The 20,816-nt window shown below is 37.8% G+C and overlaps 1 protein-coding gene across 1 annotated transcript in view; it reads right to left on the bottom strand.

Annotated features, from left to right (window-relative positions):
• stxbp5l (syntaxin binding protein 5L) overlaps positions 1 to 20,816 on the bottom strand; it is a gene marked incomplete at both ends in the record, with an annotated part of 158,317 nt that overhangs the window by 41,592 nt on the left and 95,909 nt on the right. Inside the window, 9 exons of the mRNA XM_083920978.1 lie at positions 577 to 617; positions 1,003 to 1,070; positions 1,514 to 1,661; positions 2,927 to 2,999; positions 4,160 to 4,314; positions 5,885 to 5,960; positions 10,466 to 10,589; positions 17,374 to 17,457; positions 20,411 to 20,474. Coding sequence (XP_083777104.1) covers positions 577 to 617; positions 1,003 to 1,070; positions 1,514 to 1,661; positions 2,927 to 2,999; positions 4,160 to 4,314; positions 5,885 to 5,960; positions 10,466 to 10,589; positions 17,374 to 17,457; positions 20,411 to 20,474 — 833 coding nt within the window. The remainder of the gene's footprint in view (positions 1 to 576; positions 618 to 1,002; positions 1,071 to 1,513; positions 1,662 to 2,926; positions 3,000 to 4,159; positions 4,315 to 5,884; positions 5,961 to 10,465; positions 10,590 to 17,373; positions 17,458 to 20,410; positions 20,475 to 20,816) is intronic.

Here is a 20,816-nt window from a genome sequence, read left to right on the forward strand (position 1 = left end):
TAGCTTCATAAATAGCTTCCTGTGGTTTACTATCAAATGCTATCAATAAAGGACAGAAGGACTTTTGGCCTTGTACAGGTTCACTATTTCCTTAAGTGAAAATATACACCTTTGTTGCATGCTACGGTTTAAAAACAAACTGAATATCACAGGAGGAAAGATACCCACTTACTCTTTCAAGCAGGATTCTTTCAAAGCTTTTGATAGTATACTAGTACTAGTACTATAGGCCTATAATTATCAATGCAACTTACTCTTCCAGCTTTTTCTTTAAGCAATTGGACGAGCAGGATGGATAACATTGAATCTGGTAGTATGCCATGGATCATAAACCCAGTAAGGCAGAGAGCTACTGTGAATGTTGCAATGGGCCTAGTTTGTTGTAGAGCATCTCATAAGACAATGGTGCTATTAATTTGACTGGAGCTCAGAGCCCATGGCAAATATGAAATTAATCACCATGGAATTCATGAACAAATATTGTTTATTTGAGCAAGCTGTGTAACAAAAGCCTGCGTTGAAAAAAAATGCATCACTTGAGTATAGCTCACAGAGAGAAAAGCTGAGTCAACTTACTTGCAGACGCATCCCAGAACTTAATTGATCCATCAGCATGTCTAAACAAAGAAGAATAGTTATGTGGTTATTAGGCAAATGAGTGTGCTTAATTAGTATTATTACAAAATCCCAACTGTAATAAATGCTAGAGTTATATAAGATCTTAAAAATTGGGCAATGACGATTTAAAATGTTATTCTGTGAATATAAAAGTGTTACCTAGAAGCAGACTACACCCAGTGCACAATCTTCAGATCAGGTTATCAAGCCCTTACAATGCAGTATGACCCCAGGCTGTGCTGTCCTGGGTTATAAAGTACTATGAACACAAAATACAATCATCTGGTCCTATCATGGTGTGATGACACATACTGTAGATTCCCTTTTGGACTGACAAGGTCTTTCTGCACCTTCAAAACTTGGCTTTCAATATTTCTCACTCACCCTGTGATGATGATCTCTGGGTAGGTGTGGGAGCCTAATGTCCACGTTCCTCCGGTGACCGGCCACTCCTGACATGGTTACAGAAAGAGCGTTGATTATTTAAAAAATCAAATCAAATCATCTATTGTTTTTCTCCTACTGGATCCTGCTGGTAACATGTCATTATATTCGAAAACACATATTTAAATTACGTTACATTTCATTTTTGCCTCATATGCTTTCATCCTCAAATACAAATATAATGCACTGATGAAAATGACTCATCTGTTAATGATAACCCATGCTTCAAGTTCATAGCAGCAACTATTTTGTGAGACTTCCATAAATTCTAAAGATCATTCAGATTACAGTAACCTTTAGACCAAAGCAGTGGTGTGCAAAGGCCCACCACTATACGAGCACCTCTTTAACTTTATGACAGTATTTTTTTTTTTACAGAAATCAATCTGAAAACATTACCATTTATTTTACTTTTTACTTGCTCAAATATCACATATTTTCCCTCGCCTACCTTTTGGCTGTAGCCAGTCTTCTTGTGTTTAGCTCCTATTGAGTATAGGATGGGGATAATGTCGGGCGGACAGTCTGCAAAATAGGCTGTGCAGGTAACTGGAGACTCATGGATGTCCATGGGGTAAGGATTCTCAAAGACAGGGAAGCTGCAAGATACGTGCATATGAAATGGTATAGAGTATTTTACAGTATTCCATTGTGGCAAAACAGGTAGAAAGGAAAGTTATAGTCATCATGAAATAACAACAAGGAGGTAATTGATCTGTTTACATGAACCCTGCAGTTTGCTATTCTATCAAATTTATAAATCCCATGACAAAAACCAATGTATATTAGTGTGAGGAAAGGCCTACATACTGTAAATCACTTATTAATAATTGACAATTTAAACACATTTAGCAATTAATCAATAAGCTGACAATGTCGACAAAGGTAATCTTGAAACTACATTAAGCCTTATCAGGAGTTATTTACATATAACAGATTTAACTCTCTCTCTCTCTCACTCTCATCTTCAACCGCTTATCAGGCATCGAAACGCGGGGGCAGCAGCTTTAGCAGGGGACCCCAAACTTCCCTTTCCCTTTAACCAGCTCTAACTGGGGAATCCAGAGGCGTTCCCAGGCAAGTGTGGAGATGTAATCTCTCCACCTAGTCCTTCCCCGAGGCCTCCTCCCAGCTGGACGTGCCTGGAACACCTCCCTAGGGAGGCGCCCAAGGCGCATCCTTACTAGATGCCTGAACCACCTCCACTGGCTCCTTTCAACGCAAAGGAGCAGCAACTCTACTCAGAGTTTCTTCTGAGAAAACCCATTTCAGCCTCTTGTACCCGCAACCTCGTTCTTTCGGTCATGACCCGGCTTTCATGACCATAGGTGAGGGTAGGAACGAAGATTGACCGCTTTAACTACATAATCTAATTTACTATCCTAATTTAGACTCACCTACTCACACTGCAGATCTAATTTAAAGTGTTGCTGCTTTTCACATGTATTCCCTGGCCTTAGGTGTAAAGATGTCAAAACTGCAGCACACATCAGTATCTTTTAACTTCACTTTCATTCCTTCCAACAGTGATGAAAAGTTAATTTAACTGGAGTGGTAGCATTTTCACCCCAAGAGCAAAGTGACATGTCTTTATTCAAAGGACAACCTTTGACTTATCTTTCTCCCTGAAGTCAAGATTCAGCTTATACTGGTTATATTTTTGATTATTTGATATTATTTGACTCTGTTGTTACTGACTGTGACAGGATTTGACTTATGTATGAATGGTGTAAGTAATGTTTTCCTCTGGTGTGATTTCAGGTTTTGTCATCTAATGTTAAATGTTAACATGTGATGATGGGATTCTTTCAGCCACATGCAGCTTAGCAGCTGGCAGAGGTGTTTATATATGTGAAACACATACTTGCTCTGCGTCAGATCCACCACAATTAAGTCCTTCTCCAAAAGCACCACCACTGCGTAAGGCTCCTGGACCTCTGTAAGACACAAAGCCAAACTGAAGAGGGTAACGCCTAATCCATATTCACATCAGTTATAACCACACTGACTTTTTTTAAGAAATAAGGAAAAAGAAATATGTCCAACCCAAACATAACAAGCTTCTGATCAAAACTTTCATATGTAAAAACGATGATTACATAATTGAGAGTTTTGTATTTGAAATTAAAATTCAGGTCACATACAGTCACAGTCGTGGACTTGGTTGCTTGAAAGTAAAAAAGTGTTGCACACTCTGGCTCCACATGCATTTCTCTTTAATTTACATTTACAGAATCCTCAAGTAAAATTTACATTACATACATACTCCACCTTTACAACACACCTTAAAACATTGATGTTTGACAACTATAACTGCACACATTAATCTCAGAATTGATGTGTGTTTGATGTGACAGTTATTGTTGTTGCTGCTCCATCTCTGCTGCCTGCCTGCATCTTATGTTTTGTATGTGCTCTCAATGTAGCCACTGTGACTATTCTCTTGTTTCCTTTGTATCGTTTTTACTGCATGAATGTCTTGCCATCATCTGTGCTTGCTTGTTAGTGCTTGCTCGAATTGTGTGCAATACGTTTGTATGTCTCCCTCCCTTTTGTTGAGACCAGCTGTAATTATAAATATAATGAAATTTATTTTAATTTTTTAACTAATGTATTTTAGGTTGCCTATTGACAACTGGCCGGGGACTCGGCTGGAACTTAGCAGTAAAGACTTAAGCTACTCCTTTTACTGTACAGTTAATTAAAGGGGATAGGTCATGGAACTATAAACCAATAAACTAAACTAAACTACACCAATCTAAACTAAACTAAATTAAACCATTTGCTGCTGCTGCAAAAAGCCAAACATTTGATAATCTTTTTTTGTGATAAATGGAATGAGTTTTTCATCTACCAGAAGGACAGAAGAGAGCATTCCTTGTGTGTAATTGTCTGTCTTTAATTCTTGAAGCAACACAAACAAGATTCCATTCCCATCCATTTTATTTGTATGACAGCAGAAAAGTCAGAAACAATAGCTCAAAATGTGGACACATTTTTGTTTTAATCTTTCTGCGTCGCTCTCAAACATAAAATAAAACACTGAGCTGAATCCAGAAAATCTGTCAGTTTTGTTATCGTCTTTGTACGCACTTACCATTGTTGTAAGGAGTCTCGCAGAGTGCCATGAACTCTACAATGGGATAGTCCATCTCGAGCACAGTGATTGCCTTGCCATGCATGATGGTTAATGTTGGCCGCCGCCCTGCCTTGTCATATGAAAGACCCCCAGAGAAGATAACAAAAGGCTCGCTGTCAGGAATGAATGAATAAACAAATTAGTCAAACAAACAGATGGTTATTTATAAGACATCTATGGGCTACAATCTATTTATTAGCCACTTACTATATAAGCCACTGACTAAATACAATACAATTTGTGAAAAAATTAATGAATGAAATCAATTTGTACAGTATGTATATATCAAATATCTTGTTTGACAATCCTCTAATCCCTATCAAAATGAGTTTAAACTGTAAAATGTATTACAATTAAAATGTGTAATTTTACTTACCACTCTAGAACTTGAAAATCACAAAATGTTTCCCCAAAAACACTACTTGCTTTTTGTTTCTGTTTTTTTTTTAATTTTATTTAAATATTATCACCAAGTAGGGTGTCATATGCAACTGTCTTGCCAATTCACTACAGTTCCTATAGAAAGTTATGATGCCCTTTTGAAATAGTCACATTTCTTTGTTTTACTGCCTGGAATGGTAATACATAAAAAGTAAATATTTTCCAGTGTGATTAACACATTTTGCCTTACATCCACTTAAAATTATCTTCCAAAATTTCTGAAAATTAATACAAAATGAAAAAATAGAATAGCAGGGTTAGAAAAGTTTTGAGTTCCTTTAGAATAACCATAATAAACATTCTCAGGTACAAACAATCATCTTCTAGATTACACACCAAGTTAATTGGCCTCCACCTTACATCAAATGTGGTGGCTTCGATTACTTCAGAATACAATCAGCTGTTCCTTAAGGATTCAACTCCTAGGATTGCATGGTAACATAAAGAATTCACCATGGTTGGAAAGATGCTTTCAAATGAGCTCCGGGAAAAAGTTGTGGATAGGCACATGTTAGGAGAAGGATATAAAAATATTTTTAAATGCTTTAACACTCCCTCTGAGGACGGTTCAGAGAAGTGAAAGGCATATGGCACCACCCAGACCTTGCCTAGATCGGGCAGCCTCTCCAAACTTGGTGACCGAGCCAGGAAAAGTTGATCAGGGGAGCTACCAAGAGGCCCATAGTGACTTTGAAGGAGTTACAAGTCTGAATGGCAGAGGTTGGTTGATCTGTGCATGTGACAACAATTTCCCAAGTTCTACATGTTTGACAGGGTGGCAAGAAAGAAGCCTCTTCTGAAAAAATGACTGAACTCTTTAGATTTTGACTGAACTTCAACAGTTCTGCAGGAAGAATGGGGAAATATTTCCCAGTCTAGGTGCACAAAGATGGTAGAGACAAATCCATCAGACTGATGGTCGTAATTAAAGCAAAAGGTGCCTCCACAAAGTTTTAGAGAAAAAAAATTCACTTGACTGTTGTGAGGCAAAATGTTTAAATCACACTTTATATATATTATACTATATTTTTTATGTATTATTATCATTTCAGGCTGTAAAACAAAAAAAGTGACTATTTCAAAAGGCTATCGTGACTTTCTATAGGAACTGTACATGATGGAATAACCACAGGATAATTATCCCTGTGTATTCAAATCATTATTTGGTATAATCAGGAAACTTAGATTGCCTGATACATTTTGGGCAATCTGAAACTAAATGTTTTCTTAAAAAGCACACACCTATTCCTCGAGGTCTTGTACTCCACTTTAAGTATGGGTTTACATGACTCCTTTCTCCCATCCTTCTGTATCTTTCCTGAATTAAAAGGAAATAACACAAGACAACATTTCAAGGCAATTCCACATTTACTGTAAACATCTCCTTATTACATCTACTTATTGGCATGTAACATGTCTACTAGAACATGTTAACATGCTTTAATGTTATTCAATTGGGATGTCTTACTTCACAGTGTGTGGGTTGGTGGGCACCCAAGATACCCCAAAGTATGTGCAAAAAGCACTGAAGAAGTGAGTTTTCATGATATGTCCCCTTTAAACTCACAACCACTTTCTTCCACAGCTCTTAATTAAACTAATCTAGGTAGAGTTCCAGCAAGTGTTTGAGTTACTACTTTCCACTTTATTATTGTACTGTGTTTTCAAATCGGCTTCTCAGGAAACAGCAGACCTTATTAAAGTAAGCGTATTACAGAGAGTTATTTTTCTACTGCTTGACATAATGAAATGATTATGTTTTTGATAAATACAGGACGTCTTTCAGCTGAAAGGCAGTGGGAAATTGGGTTTTACCTCATGTGCATAGTGCTCTAAAAAGCATTTCTGAAAAAAATTAATTTAAAAATAAAAGACATATACGTAACTTCTAAACTATGTGAAAAAAAAATTGTAGTAGAGTACAGCAATTTCAAATATTTCAAATATTGCTCTCATGCTAGATCTTATATAACATAAATGAACTAATACGAAAGCATGTTTTTAATAATTATAGGAGCATGCTTCTGTGCTGCATCTATCATCTATATATGTAACCGTTCAACATATTTTTTATTTCTTACAGAAGTTATTTTACACTTAGAGCAGACATTTTGGCTGTGTGATTAATTAATATAAATTTAAATGCAGTGTTTTTGCCAACATTTTCTTTGAAGAAAAAATAACTTCAGAACGAGAAAAGTAGTCAGGGTGTTAGCTGTGCAAAGCACATGACTGACACTGGAGGCCAGGGTTTACATTCTGCATCTGTTTTTAGGTGGAGGCCTCTAAAACATGTCCTTGACATTGTGGGAAGGTTTTGGTTAAATATAGATTAAAATTTCTAGAAATCAACATTCCTTGTGATTTAAGTCAGCTTGTAGACACAGTAATCATGCTTCATTGACCACGAACGGATATGGTTGTGAAAACAAATTAAATGTGTAAACATTGTGCAGACATATTAACAATAAATATTTGGAGTTATAAATGAAAAGTTGTGTCATTATGTAATGCAATGTGTGCGGCATTACATTTTCTACAAATCATTTATTCACATGAGTTCAGGTGGTTTTAAGCTGTTTCCACATTGCTTCTCAAGCACAAACGCTATCAGGCAGCCAAAGCTCTGGGTGACTTATCATCACTGATAAGGCTCAGGTACAGGATTACACACTGAAATGTCAAAGCAGGAAAGGACAGAGAGAAGGGGAAAGGAATAGAAGAAAAATAAGAGTAAATGGCAAAGCATCTTGGTCATGCTTTAATATTGGTCAAACCCACAACTGAATAAAGACAAATTACATGTGTCAGGGTAACATGCATCTATTGTTTTACTTATCTGTAGAGGTAGATGCGTATAAAAGAAACGACACATGAAGTCAAAAATCATCGTCAAGCTGTCAGAGGTAAATCAGAATGACTAACTACGTGACAGGTTGACCAACTAATTCACCCTGAGCCATAACAACTGTTTGTTCATTTGTCTCTCACAGACACAAATAAACTAAAACCTTGGCTGCTGTTTCCCTATACCGGCCCAAAGTGCATGTTGAAACTATAGTGACAGGGTATATGCAGTACCTCCAACACTGCACGTTGCATTAACCCAGAGCAAATGTCCAGCTGTTCTTGGACAATACATTTGTCTGTAGTAACAAAATTGTTGTGATGCCGAATATTCAACCAATTTGGATTACTTTCTGGTAAGTAGGTTCAGGACACATACCGTAGTATAGATGCAGTTATAAAATTGACTTGGTTACCCTCTCCTACAGCAACATGGCATAGAAGATAGAAGAAAACCTTTTCACATTCCTTTTCATAATATTTTCTGGTTTCATTTGGAACCAATACATAATTTGCCTATACTTATATGTACATTATTATCTCACTTTCAATGGTATATAGGGCACTTCAAAATGTTTGTAAACAACAGGCGTCAAGACACTTTCGGGTGGCAGAACACGAGCAGCTTCCACTGACCTGAAGCTGACCAGCTGCTACTTTAAACAGTATTACATAGCTAAAAACGAAAATGTGTTGTGTTTGGGGTAGAGCCGCCTGATGTACAGCAAAAGGTGTAGGGTTTTATCGATTTCCTTCAGAAAATATAAAATTTATCCAATGGGACCTGTGGGTGAGGAGGTTAAAGCGAGTGGGCGTGGTCAAAGTACTAGTGCTACAGAGAAGACTGCCTGGTGGAGCCTCTTCTAACTGGGCAGACTGGAAACAAACCTCCATCATCGTGTTTGTGGAGACATTTTCTCACAGAGAACAGATCTGTGTCACCAGACGGATATTTTTGGCTAAATTCTATCAAACTTTCTGTTTAACCTACAAATATACACTAAATGATGGTGTAATGTTTAGAAATAATTTAATGGTGTTAAACTAAAGTCTTACTTCTTATCTTTGTAACCAAATATTGTGTTAACGGCCTTAATTTATCTTTGTGTTGATAGAGTGGTAAAAAGGACGCTAACACCGGTGAATTAGCTGCGTGCTCCTCTCAGCCCTAGTCGGACACCCTGATTTCATTGCCGTAAACACTTGGAGCTGCTTGTCATCCACATTTCATTGATTACATTAATGCTGTCAAGACATCCAGGACCATACTTCAGTCCTTCACAATAAAATGACTTTAAGAGCTCCAAAATATACCGTAAAGTCTTGAAGTCATTTTTAATGTAAACCACCACAAACGTTCTTACAGCTTTCACTCATCAAAGTCACTTTCAGTTACTAATTTGACATGTAAATGCCCATGTACAGATATGAAATTCCACTTGTAGATTCTTATTGTGTAAATAAATTCTACTTCCACTTCGGTGCAGATCACCCAGCCTGTTTTCTCGATCACTTTGCCCTGGTCAAATGACACAGAAGGGCTTGCTTACTAGTGGTGCCATCGGAGAACACTTGTGGTGACATCATGGTGAATTATCGTATAGACTCTCCTTTTCTGGTTAAGCTATAATTCTCAAAAAAAGGTGTATGTATGCTGTATGGACATGTCAAACAAACATCACTACATGTTGATTCATTAAATTGATAAAACATAATATTTCAGCTGATTTATTTTCATGATGAAATGTTTCTGTAAGTAGATAATACATAAGCGCCATTAGGCTGGATGATTGCTATGCACAATTGCTTTTCTGTGCATTGCTACTGTATTGTCAGTGGTAAAAATTATTCTATGTTATTGGTGGAGCGATCCTACAGCAGGTTCAGACTGAGGAGGCAACGATACAAAGTGAATGTTAGAGATTTCAATAGGATCATGTATGAATGGTGTGATTGGCGAAACAGTGCCAGAATCAGCTAATTTATCAATTTTGGAACAAAATAACTTAATTTATTTACACTTACTAACAGATGGTGACTGCCTAATTCCCAGAAGATGACCTGTTAACTGTTTACTTGTTTTATTCCTGTAGTACGAAATAACTGACATATATCTGACACAACAGTCTGGTGGCATTTAACCAGTCTTCAGGCCTGATGCCCTGTGCTTATTATTTAATCGCCCATGTCCTTCCCTCTTGCCTTCCTTTTGTTGTGATTTCGCCTGAGATCACAGCCCACAGCTTGAGACTGTTCATCACTAGAAATCTGACAAGGTCGGGATGCCCTGCCAGTTCACAAACCATACAAATTAAGAGAGAAACAGAAAGAGGACTCGTCAGAGGAAGATTACATAGCATTATATGTGATCTGGAAGTCAAAACCAGTTTGGAAGTATTCTTACCTGACAGCTAAATCATTCTAATATATCACAATGACTTTCCTCTTCAGATTTGCTTTTTATGCATTCTAAATGTGCAGACACCTGTCAGAGAGCATGTTTTGAAAAATACAGAGTTGGTAGCTGATTACAATCACAAAACAGCACTTGTGAATCTTCCGCGTTAGAACACAGATGATCATCCCCTTGATGATTAACTGAACATCTGTTACACATAGCACTTAAAGGTTTAACAACTGTGTAGCAGTTTCATGTTACAGCGGGCATAGCTTTATACACAGTAATGTTCACATTGCTATATGATGTCGTAATTAGCAGACGATGCTTTTCCTCTAGAGATTAGAGGTCTAATTATTTTTAAATGCTTCATTCTCATATAAAACACAAACAACCTGCAAAGCATTTATTAATTCCACCTTAAAAATATGACATCAGACATTTATGCTGAAGTATGTCCCATTTCTATCTGCTGTATTGCAGTACCTAACAGCCCGGGGGCCCAGTTTTCTAGCATGGGATTATCAAAGTTGTATTAAGTGAATTTTTAAAAGGTAGACTGTGGGTGTGTGTCTTACCATGAGGGAAAGTGACCTGGAATGGCTTGGTGGTGTTTCTGAGGTTCCACATCGACAGGCTGCCGTCTGAGTGACTGCACATGAACTGCTTCCCTTCATGATGCCAGCCGACTGAATGGATGGCCTGTACCAATGAGACAGAAGGAACATGACATATACAGTATGTCAAAATGTTTAGGATTACTTTCAGAACCCTTTACTTCAATTAAGACACATACCATAACATTACTTGTAACTGATGCTTTTATTCAAATACAGTAACAATTATTTTTTACTTTCTTAGGCACACAGTTTTTAACTCCACAAATTGGGGGAGGAAGATAAATTTACGTTGAATTTTACACTCAATGTTTACTTATCTTTCCTCTATGTTCTCAATTAGAGTTTAGCAGTAAAACAATGACGAGGATTTAGCGTCATCTAGTTTTGAGAGATTAAAACCAAATGAAACAATTCAAGAAACCCTAGGATCTGTACCCTAGGAAGTGAGGACCTCCCATATAAGGGCCTGAGAAGAAAACGACTGAAGAAATGAATGAACAATAAAAAATCAAATAAGACACTTGATCCCAAATTGAACAGTACAGAGTTATTGGCTGATGTCAAAAGGACCTTTATAAAGAGGCAGTGGGGCTGTTGTCTTATCTGGATCATGACCTGTAAGATAGAATGAAGTCAAGGAAATATCAGCATCTGTTGACATAAAAAGTAGTGGGAAACTTTACTTTTAACTGTGCCTGTGTAACGGTGATTACTGTGGTGATAAGACTGATCATGGCAAAAATAAGATCTAGTGCCTATCTGGCAAAATATTATTACAGAATGAATAAAAAAATCTATGATTTAAACTTACCAGGCCTGTGCTTTGGCAGGGAAAAAAGTGTGATAACTGTTAAAATTACTTATAATTGAATGATAACAGAACTTATTAATATAAGTCCCTGGATCTAACTGTGAGGCAGAGATTGTATTAGACTTTCTCATTGTCCATTTTTTAAATAGAGGTGAAAAAATGTAATTTTCTTAATCTGCCATGTCATTTTTTTTTAACATTAATGATTTGGATAAGAGAATTTTAACAATTAGATACATTAACTTTTCATTTCAACATGTCACAGAGCAGTGTGACTATTTTCCCTGTACAGTATAATTTGAGGCCACGTATAACAACCTACTGCTATTGTACCTAAACAGTTAAACTAAACCTTTGCAAAATAACAAAATTAAACAGATCAAAACCAGTTGCCAGCTTGTGCTTAATGTGTTCTTAACACCTGCATGATCGGGAGGACGTCTTGGACAGACCCTTAAACCTTGAGCTAAAGCTACTGTATATCGCCCTCAGTGCACTTTGTTTTAAATACCTCAAATCTAGTCTTCTGCAGTTAATAAAAATATATAAATATTAATAGATTATTTTTCATACAGACAAAAAAAACAATTTTTACATTCCTTCAAATAACAATCACAATGAATGAACTATCAAAATACGTACATTGTCATTCTTTAGGTTAAACCTTTATAAATGTCAGCTTAGCTGTATATTTGACTCTCCTGAGCACCTTCTCTGCCGTGCGAATGTCCAACGCCCATGCCATGATTCAACTAGTCAGGCTGCCGTATGTCTCTGTCTTCTCGCCTTGGTTCCGCATCTGATATCTGCCCTTATAGCTGAAAAACAACACTCTCTGTTCTGGCCACAGTACCTTGCTGCCCACAGTGCAACACCACAGAACTGTCTGGCCGTTTTTCCATGATCTGCTGCTGCATTGTCTCACAATCCATATTATTAACACAAAATGAATTAAAGGCTAATAGCTTGCTAGTGCTAAGTGGCTAGCTAACTAGCAGGTGCTAGCTAGAGTACAGTAAATTGGTTTAGAGTTGAATTTAAAAGCTGAATATGTTTTTTAGACAAAGGAGATGTCAATCATGTTTCCCGAACTGAGATTTTTTATGAAGGAAGCGCTCCCCATGTACAGCATTTTCAGTGTTTTGGCCAATCACAGATCCATGGAGCCCCAATGGCCACCAGATAGTTAATGCGTGGCCACCAGATAGTTAATGCGTGGCCACCAGATAGTTAATGTGTGGCCACCAGATAGTTAATGCGTGGCCACCAGATAGTTAGGTTGTTGGTGAAGTTTATCAATACAAGGCCAGGACAAATGCGCAATCAATGATGACATATAATCTGATACAGGACCAGTTTGTAACTTCCAACTACTACAGTAATGGTAGGACTGTGGCTGTAAGAGCAGATCTCTAGTCAGCAAAAGTCTCGTATAAGGCATTCATGCAAGCCAGCGCCGGTGCCGGCGAATTCGAACCTGTCGATCAGGCTCACTATAATTACCCTTGTTCGTGAATAATCAAGTCCATCACTGACAGCTCCATATGGATAACCATCTCGCTACTGAAGGTGAATTATCTCGTGGCCATTAGATAGTAATGCATGGTCACACATTCTTTTTTTTTTTATCCAATGTCACCAGGGGGGCTTCGTACAGATCCGAATTTTTGAAGAAGAAAACAAAGGAAAAAAATTAATTTAACATCGATGTAAAAGTCCCGCCACACAGGTAGGAAGAATTTATTTTTCCTCACCAATTACCAATGATTTCGCTCACAGGAAGCCCAGAGATGTCACTTTTGAGGCATTTTGGGAAGAAATTTAGGAATTTTTCCTTTGTAAGAACAGAGAAAATGAATTTATACATTTAGGTGGCTGCATATATGAAACACATAACCCTAAAAATATTCTTTAAAAAAAGATTTCTCAGATGTTTTTGTATTATTAGGTGTCCTTAATAACATAGTAAAAGCTTACCAAAGTTTGACCACTAGAAAGGTTTAATTTACAAGATGGCGTCCAAGATGGGCAGGAAGCCCTTAAAATATGCTAACTCCTTCATTATTTGACCTAGCCAAGAAGTCTTGGAATCTAACCCCATGTATTCTGGGTCTATGAATCCATTGGACTTTTCATAATTGTGCTGACATTGTTACATACTTATGGAAAACATGATTTTAATCTCATAAATCTGTAAAAAAAAATCTCAAAATATTACCCCCCTCACTCGGAATGGGAATCAAAAGAATGATTTATGAATGACCACCAACACTAGGCAAAACGTTATGAGAAAGGAGAAATATGCAATTACTTAAGGGAAATTGTCATTATTTTTCACATAAATATGCTTGTAACCAATTGCTTTAATATATAATTGTACTTGTAATCACTTGTGTATCATGCATATCTGCTAATTAGAATATTACATGGCAAAAACATGTATCAGACACCAGCATTCCTGGTGTACGAGGAATACAAAGGAATAACTTTATGTATGTTTTGGATACTACTCTAAACCACTGAGAAACCTTTTTTTAGATTTTCTGGGTTCCAGCAATATTTGCAGCTGACTAATTATAGTAATAGTTTAAAAAATATATTTACTATGTTATTTATTTCATTTTTTTATTTAAATCTTCCTCTTTACTCTCAAAAAAATGAGGAAGAGCATCCTCTCATACCTCAATCGACCAGCCTCCACTGAGTCAAACACACCCACGTCTGCCAAACAACCTGTTGAGCTCCATCAAGTGAACACTACAGAGGCTGCTCTCTGTGGTTTTCTAGGTGGAAAGGGAGAAGATGGGTTGATTTTTACTGCATGCAACACAAAATGAAAACATATCCATGGGGCTTTGATATGATTGTTAATTTATATTTGTGGCTCTTTGGTAGCATTCTAGCTTTGAAAACTGTACAGCTCGGTGGTGTGTAAGCTCAGAAAACCTAGCTAGGAGCAGGCGGAAAGAAGTAATTTTCAATGCTTATCTGTTGCTGGTTATCAAATAATCTGTCAAACAGCCCAGAGTTTACTTATCTGCATATTTAAACATACCTACCTCATTCTCTCCTTTTACTGTTATTTCAGGTTTGTTTCACTGTCTTTTTACAACAACACCCACTGCTGTCAGGGCCATGTTACCAAGAGGGATGATTCAGGCCACAATTGGAGAGGTTATTGGGAGATATGTCACAGAAAACTAGAAACAACTGAGGGGATTTTTACCTTCACTGCAGCACACCACACGCTTGTGCAGCCATTAGCATTTGGAGAAGCAGAAAATAAACTAAAGTTATAATAAAATGTTGTTGTACTAATGTATTTAGGAGAGGTTACCAAAAAGTGAAATGCTGTGAGTGTATTTACTTTATCACTGTCAATTTGCATTTGCACTGTAATTTAAAAACTCAACTTCAGAAGATATTTATATATTAATTAATTAAAGTACATGGAAAATTCACATAAGTCAGAAAAGGATCTTGGAGCCTCAATAACTAAGCTAAAACAGTTTACTTGCACATACAATATTGAGTATGTGTGAATTTTGATTTAGTGCTTTAAAGGAAATAAAAGTTGTGCAACATAAATGCAAAATATAAAAGTAAAATAAAGGAAAACAATACAGCATGTAATTCATGATTTAACAACAAGAGCTGAAGTATACGTGTCCAATTACACAATTTCTCTGTGATATGTAACTGTTGTTTTTTTCTCTCCTTTTTTGTACTCGACTGAAGAGGTGTGAGACAGAAATGCCTTGCTTTGGTGGAGGTGATGCTCATGAAACTACATTAATGAATCTGAGCAGGATGTGACTCTTCACAGGAGATGGGTCAGGAGATGAGAGATGGCAGAGGCTGTAGTGGATAAGTGCTGCAAGGTGAAAATGTCTATGGGCTAAATTGGTTTTGAGGCCACAGGGGTGAAAAAATATAGATTTATAAGAGTGACGTGTGTGTTTGAGAGTGATTGTGTCTGTATGAGTGCATGAAAGGGAAATTCACTATACATGGTTAATTAAAATAATTTGAGTCTATTCCATAAAAATATGATCCACACTGTGCACTCTAATTAAAAAGATGTAAGGTATGTAAGAGTTTTAAAATCAAGTTTGCAAATTAAGTCTACTACATGTTAGCGTTATTTTATAACTATATAGTGTATATATATATGTATATAAATCATCACTTAATGGCCTCTAACTTTAATTGACAATATCTATTATCGCTCCTTTTATAACTCTGTACATGGTTATTAGCAATGTCCACCTAACAGTGAGAACACACAAACGGTACATCTTAAAACACCAAGAACTCTCTTACTGTATGGTACACTCCACTGCTAACTGGGTGAAATGGGACCTCCAATTATAGCTTCTTGTTCAGAAAGCATTGGGTGGCGAGCAAACAAGCATAAGAATACAGCACTTGATGACGAAGACACCCTGTATTTAAAATAAGAGAAACTGATGGGGTTTTTTTGTGGCAGTTTTTCAAGCCTTTTTTATTAAATAGGACAGACAGGAAATGGGGTGAAAGAGAGAGAGGGGGAGACATGCAGCAAAGGGCCACAGGTCGAAGTCTAACCCGGGCCGCTACCTTGAGGACCTTTAGCCTCTTTGCATGGGGCGACTGCTCTAACCACTCAGCCACCAGCCGCCCCTCCCTTCTCTATTTAAACTGAGCTATGCTTTAATTGTTACTGGATATCAGTTCTCTTGAAGATTATGTGCTGTGCTTGAGCCATTTTACTCTTTCACGTCAACGTAACAACAAATGCATATATTTGTGTGTTCTTTGCACTATGACAGTTTTCCTGAAATTAGATTTTTAAAATCTGCACTGTATCGCCTTGCTAACAGTATTGCAAAATATCGTTTAAGAAATTGCTCACGACAGGCTGTGGTATGATGTGATTATATCACAGCTAAGCGCCATTGTTCGGTCCCACACAACACACACAAAGCAGATCACAACGTATCACGTAAAAAACGGTCATAAAGTATGGTCCTCAAGTAATTGAAATAGATTTTTACTAATAAATAATAATGTTCAAAACAAAATAGGCCCTCCTGGGCTGGCTGCCTGCACATACAGATGCTGTTTCTATGGAAAGTAGCTGCTAGCATTCACCCAAGTAGCAAAATACCATAAACTAACTAATCAATCAAGGCAGCGGTAGACCAACAACTCACGCATTCTCTGAGGTAGAATTATTGTTTTTGTCAAAGAAGTTTAATAAAATATATTTAAGAAGAATTACTTTATTTATCCCGCAACGGGGAAATTTAATTTTTTCACCCTTATTATTAATAGTGTTACACACACAGGCCCGAAATACACACACATGCACAGACAGGACCTATACATGCAATTAGGCAGCGAGGGGGCTGCCAGTGACCGGCGCCCCGAGCAGTTGGGGGTTTGGTGCCTTGCTCAACAGCACCTCGGCAATGCCCAGGAGATGAACTGGCACCGCTCCAGCTACCAGTCCATGCTCCATACATGGTCAACACAGGGATTTGAACCAGCGACCCTACAGTTCCCAGCCAAGTAACCTATGGACTGAGCTACTGCCACCAAATTGAGTGCCACTGTATCATGACACGTATCACATGGCCAGATTATTGCCAGTACACAGCCTTAATAATTATAGGCCCCATAGCTAAACTTAAAAAGTCTCACTGTCATAGTTTCCTTGAAATGGCAAAGAAAAATATGAAACTGCTCTGTACAGAACTCCACAGGACATTGGTGTCACAGGAAGAGGTATCAACTTTTTCCCTCACTTCAATCGTGTAACCCCCTCTGTGCGTACATTTTTGTAACAATTTTCTTTTCTCCCCTCTCAACTCTCAATTTCACCACATTATTTTTATCCTACTTTGTGCTGCTATAACAATGGATCCCCGCAGACACTGCACATCATGACCCAAGAAACACCACAGAAGCCACTGAAAATGTCTCCTTTAATGTAAGAGTGACATGGATAGAGAAAGAAAACTCTTTTAGCCAGTTCAGTTTCTTGATGCAGGAGTAGCATATTAGAGCTCACCTCATCGTAGTAGATTCTGAAGTCAGCCTTCTTTCCCCGGAGGTCCCATTGTACGATCGTCCCGCTCTCAAATCCTATAAGCAGCTGTGGAGGGGAGTGACAAGGAATGGATAATAAGAATGTGATGAAATATATTTTAAATAGCTTGAAATGTGATGATGAGCAAAGCCTACACCAACAGTACCTATGTCAATGAAATAATGGCAGACACTCAGAGGACTTATAGAGGTACGTCTTGTGGGGCTAAATGGATGGATGTCATTCATAAAGCAGCTTCCTGCTATATTGATGGCAGGATTTCTGCTCTTAAAATCCTAATTACTGATATATGTACTCGTCTTTGTGAGCACTAAGTCTGCCAATCATTTTCAATGTTTCAGATATGCTGTCATTCATTTTTATTGCTAGATTTAAATACACACACACACACACACACACACACACACACACACACACACACACACACACACGCACGCACGCACATAGAGGATTCAAAACATTTCCATAAACATACCCACACAAAATCTCACAATTCTTTTTACTCACATTAGTGACCCCCTTAGATATAATACAAAGTAGGCATTCATGAATCTCCTACATGCACACACACACACACACACACACACACACACACACACACACACACACTAACAACCACACACACACACACACACACACACACACACACACACACACACACACACACACACACACACACACACACACACACACACACACACACACAGAGAGAAAAGATAAGAGGAGGGATCAAAGACAACACAATCTGGTCACAGATCAGAGAAGATGGGGAATGATGTTGGAGGAGCACAGCCTTTAAGAAGTAGAGAAAACAGCGCTGCTGCAGAGAGGAAATACTGTGTGACATCTCAAATCATAAGAGGGGAAGTAGAGGGCAAGTGAAGTAGAAAAAGACAGTGCCTCTCGTAAATTTTGCAACCCTAAAGCTTTACATTAGTAAAACCAATAGTCCTGTGAAAACGATGATGTCCTGTTGATAAATGCATGCACAGACATGTAAATCCTCAAAGGTATGTAGTATGTGGATGCAGATCTACTTTGACATGCAAAGAATACATCTGCAATGTCTTCTTATTTAAACGGCAATCAGCTATTCGTTTCAAAAAGTATTTGTGTAATATCTTACTGTCTCCTTGTGGTGCATTTGTCCTCATATGCATTACTGCATTGAAAACAAGTACATGTTCTCACTGCACTGAGTTTTCCATGCATTGACAAATCATCACAGGACACACTTAAAGCATAATCAATACAAAAACTAATAATGGCTGCATTAAGTTTAGGTGAGCCATTTCCAGGGTCCTGGAACTGTGAATGCTTACTCACTCACTTGACTTGCAAGGATGCCTAAATTGTAACAGAGACATCAATAATGTTATTAGTTACACCTTTTCATTCCAGGGAAAAGGCTATTAAGTAATGGTTTAATGGAAAAAGATGTGAAAAATAAAGGGCTAACATAACCAGGGGCTTATCCAACTGTTAAGCCACCAAAGCTTTTTTCCCCAGCTGAAAACGGCAAGCTGTCTTCTGAAAAAGCTCAGCTGGGAGTGTTTGATAGCCCATTGAAGGCACTGCATTTTTTCAGCTGAGAGGCTGGTATGTTTCTGGTTGCTATGATACCAAATATCCACAGAAGTAAACATGTCGGCCCTTGCTCTGGATGTATGGAAGGATGAAACATGTAAGGAGAGAGGAAGGACCCACCCGTGTATGTGGGTTCATACATGGATACTCAGAGTCCAGCAGATTTTATTTCTCGTCTTATTGTTATTGTTGTTGACGACCAGAAAAAAAACGCCAAATGTGCAGTGCTCACCGATTAGTAGAAGCTCAGCGGCTCATCACGCACCTGCTGTTTGTAGCAGTGTAAATACCCGGCACTCCCATTGCAAAGCATTCAAAAGATACGCTGGCCTCAGAGAAAAGGGCTTTTGGTGGACACATAGCCCTTATTGTGGTGACCATTTTGGAGTAGTTTGGGAGGTTTAAAACCTCTTCCAGTCCTTCCGAGCAGTTTCCAAAAGAGAAGTAAGCACCATCCAGTCAACTAAAATGCAATTCTTGCAGCAATCTCCAAATGTCAAAAGGTTTTGATACCAAGTCACAGCATGGATTTTTCTGTGGGATTCCTCAAGGTATTGGTGTCTTAATGTGGTCCTTTGTAGAGATTTTTGACCATTTTTCATCAATTCTCTAGTGGACAAAAAATGTTAAATTGATCACCAAATCTCTATAACCCATGCTATCAACCCAAATACTGCTGCAACAACTTATAAGACACGATAGAGCATGGGAATTGCCATCATCATGTGCATATGTACTTTGGGGATAAATCAGTCTGAAACTCCTGTAGACTGAGCCCAGCTTAAGATAAGTAAAAGTGCCTCATTATTTGCCACAGTAGTTATCATAACTAGGCTACAGTTTATTGGGGAGCACGAATGATTCAAATGAATGTTCTCAGCATTAATTTCCCTGCTGTCAGCCTTTCTTTGTTAGTCATAATTAGGAGGCTGGTACTGTAAGCTATTTACTTATTACAACATGGGGTGATCATTAAGCAGAAAATACAAAGGCTTTATAATTGCACCATGGCCATTGCAACCTAAAGGTGGAATGTGTACTTTTTAAGGATAGTAACAAATAATGCCATTTTTTTTACATCATCATGTTTTCATTTCTTCACAGCTTGTCAAGTCTAGTTTCACACAGAGGCAGCAAAATCCATTGGAAAAATCAATACAGTTGTCAATGACCTCTTTTACTGCAACCTCCACCTGTCATTTTTAAAACCAATTTGATAGGAGCAGCATCTCGAAAGAGATACAGGAAAGGCAGAGGGGAGGTTGGAGGACTGATGTTACAGGAAACAATGGCAGCGATTTAACTAGAGGCAAAGAAGTGGGAAAAAGGAGAAAGCTTCTTTAGACTGTGGTGACATTAGACTATGGGAGGTGAACCAGGAGGTTGATGTTTCTTTTATCTACCTACTCACCTTGCCTTCATCCTTTGGGCTGTCACTCAAATGAACCACTGGTCCTGGATGAGTTTTAGTTGATCTGTGATGAGAGAAAGACAAGAGACAGGTGAAAAAGATTGCAGCAGTCATGTAGTGACATACTGTAAGAAGATCCTTACACCATTGTTCAGAATGTATATGGAAGTAATGAGTAGAGGGTTTTACTTTACAAAACAGGTCACAGTTAACTGTTCAGGCTCATAGGATTAGTTCATAGTGGATATTACTAACAATAAGATCTCCTGTTTATCTTCTTAAATCACCTGAAAACAACAGCAGTCTGCTACACATAAAACAATGTCCAGGTGTGTACTTAACTTGCTATTTGTTGTTACATTTATTGTACATATTGCATGTCTTGCATCGACATTCATCATATACA

This window comes from Echiichthys vipera (assembly GCF_963691815.1).
Source record: "Echiichthys vipera genome assembly, chromosome: 10".
Classification (NCBI taxonomy): Eukaryota; Metazoa; Chordata; class Actinopteri; order Perciformes; family Trachinidae; genus Echiichthys; species Echiichthys vipera.